Source organism: Triticum urartu, chromosome 5A, assembly GCF_056163025.1.
Source record: "Triticum urartu cultivar PI428250 chromosome 5A, HENAU_Tu73, whole genome shotgun sequence".
NCBI classification, from domain to species: domain Eukaryota; kingdom Viridiplantae; phylum Streptophyta; class Magnoliopsida; order Poales; family Poaceae; genus Triticum; species Triticum urartu.
Window position 1 is genome coordinate 415,104,787 of NC_141877.1, and position 9,423 is coordinate 415,114,209.

General features: G+C 42.5%; 1 protein-coding gene across 10 annotated transcripts in view; it reads left to right on the plus strand.

Moving 5' to 3' along the window:
- The first annotated feature begins 4,510 nt into the window (after positions 1–4,510).
- The window catches only part of LOC125509320 (uncharacterized), a 6,397-nt gene continuing 1,484 nt past the window's right edge, over positions 4,511–9,423 (plus strand). Inside the window, exons 1-4 of one of the 10 annotated variants that reach the window (XM_087526230.1) lie at positions 4,513–4,760; positions 4,839–4,995; positions 7,907–8,101; positions 8,201–8,391. In XM_087526230.1, coding sequence (XP_087382356.1) covers positions 8,223–8,391 — 169 coding nt within the window. In that variant the 5' untranslated portion in view covers positions 4,513–4,760; positions 4,839–4,995; positions 7,907–8,101; positions 8,201–8,222. The other 9 variants (XM_048674272.2, XM_048674269.2, XM_048674273.2 and 6 more) reach the window with 9 other exon arrangements.

Sequence of the window (9,423 nt, forward strand, 5' to 3'; positions counted from 1 at the left end):
CAAACGATGACGCACAAAATGAGCATGCTCATCTAAAGATTTCCCATCAACTAGCCTAGTTGGGGTTTCAGCACGAGCGCATAAGGATCTAAGATGATCCAAGTAGAACACTTTAAGTGGATCCATATCAATAGATTTTTAGCAAGCAAAGATGCAAGAAAATAGAAGGCACATGGAAACACAAACAAAAAGACATACGAGGAGAAGGCGAAGAAAAGGCAAAGGTGAAGTGGGGGAGAGGAAAATGAGAGGCAAATGGCAAATATTGTAATGCGAGGGATAGGAGTTTGTGATGGGTACTTGGTATGTATTGACTTGTGCGTAGATCTCCCCGGAAACGGCGTCAGAAATCCTTCTTGCTACCTCTTGAGCATGCGTTGGTTTTCCCTTGGAGAGGAAAGGGTGATGCAGCATAGTAGCGTAAGTATTTCCCTCAGTTTTTGAGAACCAAGGTATCAATCCGGTAGGAGGTAACACACAAGTCATCTAGTACCTGCACAAACAAACAAGAACCTCGCAGCCAACGCGATAAAAGGGTTGTCAATCCCTTCACGGTCACTAGCGAAAGTGAGATCTGATAGAGATAATAAGATAAATATTTTTGGTATTTTTATGATATAGATTGGAAAATAAAGATTGCAAAATAAATGGTAATAGAAATAGAAATTTGATATGGAAATAATATGATGGAAGATAGACCCGAGGGCCATAGGTTTCACTAGTGGCTTCTCTCAAGATAGCAAATTCTATGGTGGGTGAACAAATTACTGTCGAGCAATTGATAGAAAAGCGAATACTTATGAGAATATCTAGGCATGATCATGTATATAGGCATCACGTCCGCGGCAAGTAGACCGAAACGATTCTGCATCTACTACTATTACTCCACACATCGACCACTATCCAGCATGCATCTAGAGTATTAAGTTCATAAGAACAGAGTAACGCATTAGGCAAGATGACATGATGTAGACGGATAAACTCAAGCAATATGATACAAACCCCATCTTTTTATACTCAATGGCAACAATACAATACGTGCCTTGCTGCCCCTGCCGTCACTGGGAAAGGACACCGCAAGATTGAACCCAAAGCTAAGCACTTCTCCCATTGCAAGAACAATCAATCTAGTAGGCCAAAGCAAACTGATAATTCGAAGAGACTTGCAAAGATATTTAAATCATGCATAAAAGATTTCAGAGAAGAATCAAACATTGTTCATAGATAATCTTGATCATAAACCCACAATTCATCGGATCTCGACAAACACATTGCAAAAAGAATTACATCGAATAGATCTCCAAGAGAATCGATGAGAACTTTGTATTGAGATCCAAAGAGAGAGAAGAAGCCATCTAGCTAATAACTATGGACCCGAAGGTCTGTGGTAAACTACTCACACATCATCAGAGAGGCTATGGTGTTGATGTAGAAGCCCTCCGTGATCGATCCCCCCCTCCGACAGAGCGCCGAAAAAGGCCCCAAGATGGGATCTCACGGGTACAGAAGGTTGCGGCGGTGGAAATAGGGTTTCGTGGTGCTCCTGGATGTTTTCGGGGTATATGAGTATATATAGGAGGAAGAAGTACGTCGGTGGAGCTGCACGGGGCCCACGAGGGTGGGGGCGCGCCTCCCTGCCTCGTGGCCTCCTCGCTTCTTTCTTGACGCCCACTCCAAGTCTCCTGGATCACGTTTGTTCAAAAAATAACTCTCCCGAAGGTTTCATTCTGTTTGGATTCCGTTTGATATTTCTTTTCTACGAAACACTGAAATAGGCAAAAAACAACAATTTGCACTGGGCCTTTGATTAGTAGGTTAGTCCCAAAAATAATATAAAAAGGTAAATTAAAGTCCATTAAACATCCGAAACAGATAATATAATAGCATGGAACAATCAAAAATTATAGATACATTGGAGACGTATCACCTTTCCTTCTTCTCCTCCCTCTCTTTCCCCCTTCTCCTTCTTGGAATAGGAAGGGGGGGGGGGCGAATCCTACTTGGACTGGGAGTCCAAGTAGGACTCCCCCCTTTGGCGCGCCACACCTTGGTCAGCCTCCTCCTCCTCCCCCTTTATATGCGTGGGAGGGGGGCACCCCAAAGACACACAAAAGTTTCTCTTAGCCGTGTGCGGTGCCCCCCTCCACAGTTACACACCTCGGTCATATCGTCGTAGTGCTTAGGCGAATCCCTGCGCTGATAAACTTCATCATCACCGTCACCATGCCATCGTGTTGACGGAACTCTCCCTCGGCCTCAACTGGATCAAGAGATCGAGGGACGTCACCGAGCTAAACGTGTGCTGATCGCGGAGGTGCTGTACGTTCGGTACTTGGATCGGTTGGATCGCGAAGACGTTCAACTACATCAACCGCGTTACTAAACGCTTCTGCTTTCGGTCTACGAGGGTACATGGACACACTCTCCCCTCTCGTTGCTATGCATCTCCTAGATAGATCTTGCGTGATCATAGGATTTTTTTTGAAACACTGCGTTCCCCAACATAAATAGCATAATTAATTATGTGGAAAACCGAAAACCTCTCATGTTCTGGACTAATTAAACATTTGCATGTGGTGCCTCTTTCTCTATGGCTGCATGCAACATTTTCCTAAATAAGCACCATCGTACGAGGCAAAAATCGAATCAATTCTTCTCGGGAAGTGATAGTACTTGTATAGATGCAAATTGTATTTTTGATAGTGGTATTGTATTTAAAAATGGAGATAGTAGTATTTTTTATCAAACATCAAATATGGTGTGAAAATTGAAATTTTGTTGTAAAGTTCAGTTCATAAAACCTTGGTGTCATACTTGTGATTAAAAAGGGCGTACATAGTTCTAAAAGCTCCCACACAAGATGTGGTCTAGGGAAGGCAATTTTTAGATGCCTTACTCTTGCATAATAATTATGCAAAGAGGCTGGTTCGAACCCAGGACCTCCATGCAACAAGCGGAGAGACTCTACCCACTGCACCACACCCACCCTTCTGTCATACTTGTGATTGATTGCTAATAAATTGTTTTTTTGATATTGCTTTAGATTAGAGTTTTAGATTGTTTAATATACTAAATATTTTATTTATGTCTTCATAGTTGCTGAAGTTCAAATTGGAAAATGGATCTCGACACAGAGAATCGCCTAGCTTCATTACTCCTTGAAGAAGCACGGAGATTATAGTTAAAGGCTGACAGAGAAGGTGTTCATGCATATCTGCGAAAGCTCAATATTGGGCATTGTCCAAATTCTCGATTCCTCACAGCCACAATTCGTGGAGTTCAACAAGGTTAGCATCATGTTTCTTTTACATTATCCTTGTCTCCAGGTGTTGATTACCTGATCAAAGCAGCTGTAATCATGTTTTTTTACTGAAGAAAATGTTTTTTATGTCCTTGAAACCTTCTCATTAGGATAATTCACCCAAAACTAACTAAATAAGCATTAATGACTACTTTATAAGTATTTTTGAACCGGAAGTGTAAATCTGTGCGTGAGCACATATGCTTCGCTTATCTTGCACATTGTTTCTCTCCTAGATTCATGAAGATTCTGATACTGTATCTTGTATCAAGATTGGCATTTCCTTCTTCACTGTTGATCTGGCCCACACTGGTCGCTGAGTTATTGTGCCGGCTACCCACAGATGTCTTCTGGCCCAGATGTTGTTTCACGATGGGCCATCAGCATCTCTCTCCATCATCCTGAACAGTCCCATTAACGCAATCCATCCCAGAAACTTCCATTAAAAATATCCCAGAAACAACTTCACTTCCACCAGTAACTTTCCCCCTTCAAGATTCTTCTCCTACCAATATGGCCATACCAAGCACATACATCCCCACTCACTCCCTTCATAATCCTTGATCATCCTTTCTGCCGCCATAGATGTCAACCGCTACCTCGTCCTCAACTACCAACAAAATCCCCTCACTGATTTCTTGCCGGGACAAGGTCATCAACTTCGTCTCTTGCACCCGGATCTAGAAATGCGCCAAGAAAGATCCCTTGCCACAAATCTATATGTAATGACTCGATTATAGCCTAAATCTAGTCCCTGCTAACCTTATCAGTGCATGCACTCCACGGACTGGTCTATATGGTTTCTCAGATGGCTTGAAGGCTATGTCGCCGAGCTCGAATGCCATCCCGCCGCCCAGCAAGACCAAGCTCAGCAGCCTTTGGTAGGTGCACATCAAGCTGCACCTTCGAACTGCTTCACCTCTCCAATCTCCTGATTTGCAATGGAAAAGTTGAGGAACTCTCTTCATCCCTACTAACCAGAGAGCTATTTTTCTATTCCATGAACTAGATTAAAGCAAACGTTACGAGCCTAAAATGATTATAATTAATTTGCAAATTACAAATCTATTGTATACATTTACAAAAATTACATACAAACAAAATTATGGTACATTGCAAATTTTTATACATGCTACAGTAAATTCGTACAGTAGTTGCTATAGTAATACTGACATCTATTCTTCGCTTTACCCACGCATTTCACTGTACCTTCTTGACATCCTTGAGGATGCTAGCGGATCGGCTTCCCCCCTCTCCTCCTCCACCCGCCGCCACCCTCTCCTCCTCCTTCCTGCCGCCACCCTCTCCTCCGGCCAGATCGCCCTGTCGCTCCGTCTCGATTCCTTTCCTCTGCCAAGGTAGACCCGTCTCGGTCCCTCTCCTCCGCCCAGATCGCCCCATCCCGGTCCATCTCCTTCGCCGAGGACGACATCCCTCTCCTCCGGCAAGGTCGCCGCCGGTAAGGCTTCTCCTCTGACTCTCCTTCCACTACCTTCTATTGCATCTCGCAACCCTAACCAGTTCACTCGATCGACAGCAGGTCCTCGTCCTCGTCAATCCCTTCTCATCCACTGCAATCTTTTGCCGGATCCGTCCACCCTTCGCCGCCTCTACTGCAGATCGATCCTGTGGCACCGCCCTGCAGATCCCGACCTCCAAGCCAAGACCTAGTTCCACCTTCGGCACCTTGCAAGGTATAAGCCCCGTCCATGGATTGGCTTCTTAATTAAAGAAGATCTTGGATACATTAACAACTAGTACTAGCTGCTGATGCACTTGATTGAAAAGTGGCTCCATTGGCTGCTTAATTTCTGCATATGCATGATTGACACCATTATACCATAATAAGGCTGTCATAATTCTAAGGATCATCTCAAGTTTCAGTACTAGTAGAAACTTGAACCTGAGCATACAGCTTCATGCCAGCTAGACTCATGTTTTCACAGTAATCATCCAGGTAGGTAATTCCTTGGTAAGTACTACCGGTCATTAGATTCCACCTGTGGTCTAAAACTAAATGAATACGCCAGCCAGAACCACCAGCATGACTTTCAGGATTTCCCAAGTTAAGCCGCTAGCCAACTGAACCATATTTTGAATGGTTATTTTTTGACAGTAAACCGTAGGGGAGGCCCCCAAAAGTGTATAATTTTTGCAAAGGGTAACTATGGCCAGATTGTCATAAAGAATTAAGCAAATGCTGACGTTTTGTCTGCATCTTCATCAGCCATTCAGCCCACAAGAATGGCAGGCTGCTCAAAGATTGTAACAAAATTCTAAACTTAGAATAGAAGAGTAAATTTGTAATGGCGAAAACACACAGTGCGCATTCAACACATACAACATTAAGTATATACAAATTTGGGAAATAGCCTCCAGATTTGTACTTAGGTATGGATCAGAACCGCCAAACCTAATCGTAGTCTATGCAGCACCTTGCCTCCTTCATGATCAACAAAAGAATCTGCATATGTACAGGATCTGCATATGTATCATCACTAGTGATACAAAGGTGTTTTGTATTATGAGAGTCCAGGAAGATTAAGATTGGCCCCCCTTGTCATAGCTTTTTGTTCTTGTTGTTGTTGCTTAATTCCTCTTCAATTTATGTTCTTACTTCTTTTATTTTTCAGAAATCCTGAAACCATTCTGCAAGTGTGTAAACTAGATTTCTACCAATCTTCTTAAATCATTCTCATTTCCTAAATCTCCTTGAAAAGATGCTATGGTCTCAGAAAGCGCTTGACGAACGGCTCTAACGATAAAATCCTGCACACAAATAAAGCGAAGCAATTAAAACACGGCAGCTAGCTAATAGTATGCATGTCAGACCGAATAATTCAATGCTCTTAAAAATCGTTATATAATGAGAAATATATCCATTTTCTAGCATTATTAGTAAGAAATTGCAATAAATATTAGGATGTAATAACTAGAATACTCATCGATATTTACCTGGGTATGATCTGAGGAATGCTGCCTTTTAGTATGGCAACTCCTGGTGGGAATTGCATCAGCAAAAGAAGATTTATCTCTGTCTAGATTCAGGTTCTCCCACCCCCTGCATTCCTTCCTTAAGTTAAGAATTGTAAGAAGAAATTGCACAATTTCATACTCCTCTAACAAGGAATCCTTAATTGCTCCTGAAATAGAGGTGCATGCATCGGATAATAATATATAATGACAAGTGAAACCCTAAACTTCGTAGGAGTCTTTACCTGTCAAAACTAGCCTGGGACAAGATTCGTCATACCAAATATAGGATATAGAACACCAGGAGTGTCTAACACATATATATTTGGATGACTAGCAACCTGAAAACTAGAAACTTCCTGCTGTTAAGATTTAGGGGCTGTTTGGTTCTAGGACTAGCATTGCCACACCTTGCCGCACATTTTTGCCAAGCTTGCCTAAGGTTAGTTCATCAAAATGAGAGCCACAAGTTGGCAAGCCTAAGGGAATCTTGCCACACTTTTTGTGTGTATGCCATGTGGGGTCCAAGTGTGGCTTGCCTAAGGTGTGGCATGAACCAAACACTCACCTAAGTTGGTCAAACTTGCCTAACCTTAGTTGTGGCAATCTTTGGCTAAGTTAGTCACAAACCAAACAGCCCCTAAATGACACATTACAATCATATAAATAGTTCCCGAGCCATGGGATATTGATGGTAGCAGACACAGGAAGGTTATAGGTCACCAATCTTATCTGTGCTAGTAGGCTAAAAAGGACAAACTACGCTCGCCAAAGATACTAGCAATAAACTTACTTTTTGCTTAATTCTTGAAGCATAACTGACAAATGATAATGTTAGCTTCTCAATTAACCATGGATTGTGAGTCGCGCGACTAGTCGTCGACTAGTCGATGAGTCGCAAAAAAATGTTGACTCAACTTAGTGTCGACTCATGAATTGTTTTGCGGAAAACATGACTGCAGGCTCGACCTTTTCAGAGTCGCTACCCCAGAACGACTCATCCGAGTCGCGACTCGAAAACCATGCAATTAACCCATTGCCTCATGTTTTCCGCAAAACAAAACAAAAAACTATTGCCTTATTATGTTATTAGGTAGTTCTGCAGTAATATACAAATAAATTTGACATATGCAGTTGACCCAACAAACAACACTAACATGGAGTTTGTGTAAATTCAACCGTAATACAACATATGAGACTTAGGTTTATGTGACTGTGTGAGCCATGAGGCGTCTGGCCTCGGGCTCTTGCACGCCCTTGTACTTTTTGCCTCTCACGCTTCATGTTGTGTGCTGATTAAGGCCCTAATTGGAATAAATAAATTTGTAGAAATTTTGTAGGATTGAATTTATATAGGGAAAATTCCAACAGTTCAGTTTGGAACGAAGAAATGGCTCCCCAAGATTTATGTGATGGAATGAGGAGCAACCCATATGAATTCTGAAGGAAAAAAACATGTGGTTTTATCTCGTTTTTTTTCCTTATGTCTAGAATTTCCACATTTATCCTGTGCAGTATCCAAACGAAAGTTTTGGAGTACTACTTTGTATTTGATTGGATTCATGTAAGGTCTTTTTTTTTCCGAAAAGGATCCAGATAAATTCATGCTACATGACATCTCTATTTCTTCAGTTTTTCTTTTCTTGCGTTTTTTAGTTCACACGTTCCAATCAGGACATAACTTTAAGTGAAATGGTAGCAATAATACATGGCGAGTTAAAGACATGACTACTTTGGAAGCGATGAAGTATGAAAAATTGCGGAAATAGGAGATAATGTGTGGTACACAACTGGGGTTGATCGTTGATTGGAATCCCCCAAAAGCAGGTATAGAGTGATCCAATGCCGCTAGTTCTTTTGATGTTTGCTTTAGATCAGAGTTTAATATTGTTTAATGTACAAAATATTTCATTTCTGTCTTCATAGTTGCTGAAGTTCAAAGTAGGCAATGGATCTGGACACAGAGAATCGTCTAGCTTCATTACTCCTTGAAGAAGCACGGAGATTACAGTCAGAGGCTGACAGGGAAGGTGTTCATGCATATCTGCAAAAGCCCAATGTTAGGCATCGCCCAAACTCCCGGTTCCTCACAGCCACAGTTCGTGGAGTTCAACAAGGTTAGCATCATGTTTCTTTTACATTATCCTTGCCTCCTTGTGTTGATTACCTGATCAAAGCAGCTGTAATCATGCTTTTTACTGAAGAAATGTTTTTTTATGTCCTTGAAACCTTCTCATTAGGAGAATACACCCAAAACTAATCACAACAATTGAAGGCAGTTACAAATTTGCAATCATGTAGGCACCACTTTAAATTGCTTCCTCTAACTCGGGGTGGTTAACTAAATAAGCATTAATGACTACTTTATAAGTATTTTTGAACAGGAAGTGTAAATCTGTGCGCGAGCACAGATGCTCGGCTTATCTCGCACGTTGTTTCTCTCCTAGATTCGTGAAGGTTCTGGTACTGTACCTTGTATAAAGATCGGTATTTATTTCCTCCTTCACTGTTGATCTGGCCCACACTGGTCGCTGAGTTATTGTGCTGGATACCCACAGATGTCTTCTGGCCCAGACGTCGTTTCACGGTGGGCCATCTGCACCTTTCTCCACCAGTCTGAGCAGTCCCATTAACCCAATCCATCCCAGAGACTTCCATAAAAAATATCCCAGAAACAACTTCACTTCCACCAGCAACTTTCCCCTTCAAGATTCTTCTCCTACCTATATGGCCATACCAAGCACCCCCCCCCCCCCCCCCCCCCCAACTCACTCCCTTCCTAATCCTCGATCGTCCTCCCTGCCGCCGCAGATGTCAACTGCTGCCTCGTCCTCAGCTACCAACAAAATCCTCCCGCTGATTTCTTGCTGGGGCAAGGTCATCAACTTCGTCTCACACCCGGATCTACAAGTGCGTCAAGAAAGATCCCTTGCCACAAATCTATATGTAATGACTTGATTATAGCCTAAATCTTATCCCTGCTAACCTTATCAGTACATGCACTCCACAGACTGGTCTGTGTGGTTTTTCAGATGGCCTGAAGGCTACGTCGCCTAGCTCGAATGCCATCCTGTCGCCCAGCAAGATCAAGCTCAGCAGCCTCCGGTAGGTGCACATCAAGCTGCACCTTCGAACTGCTTCGCCTCTCC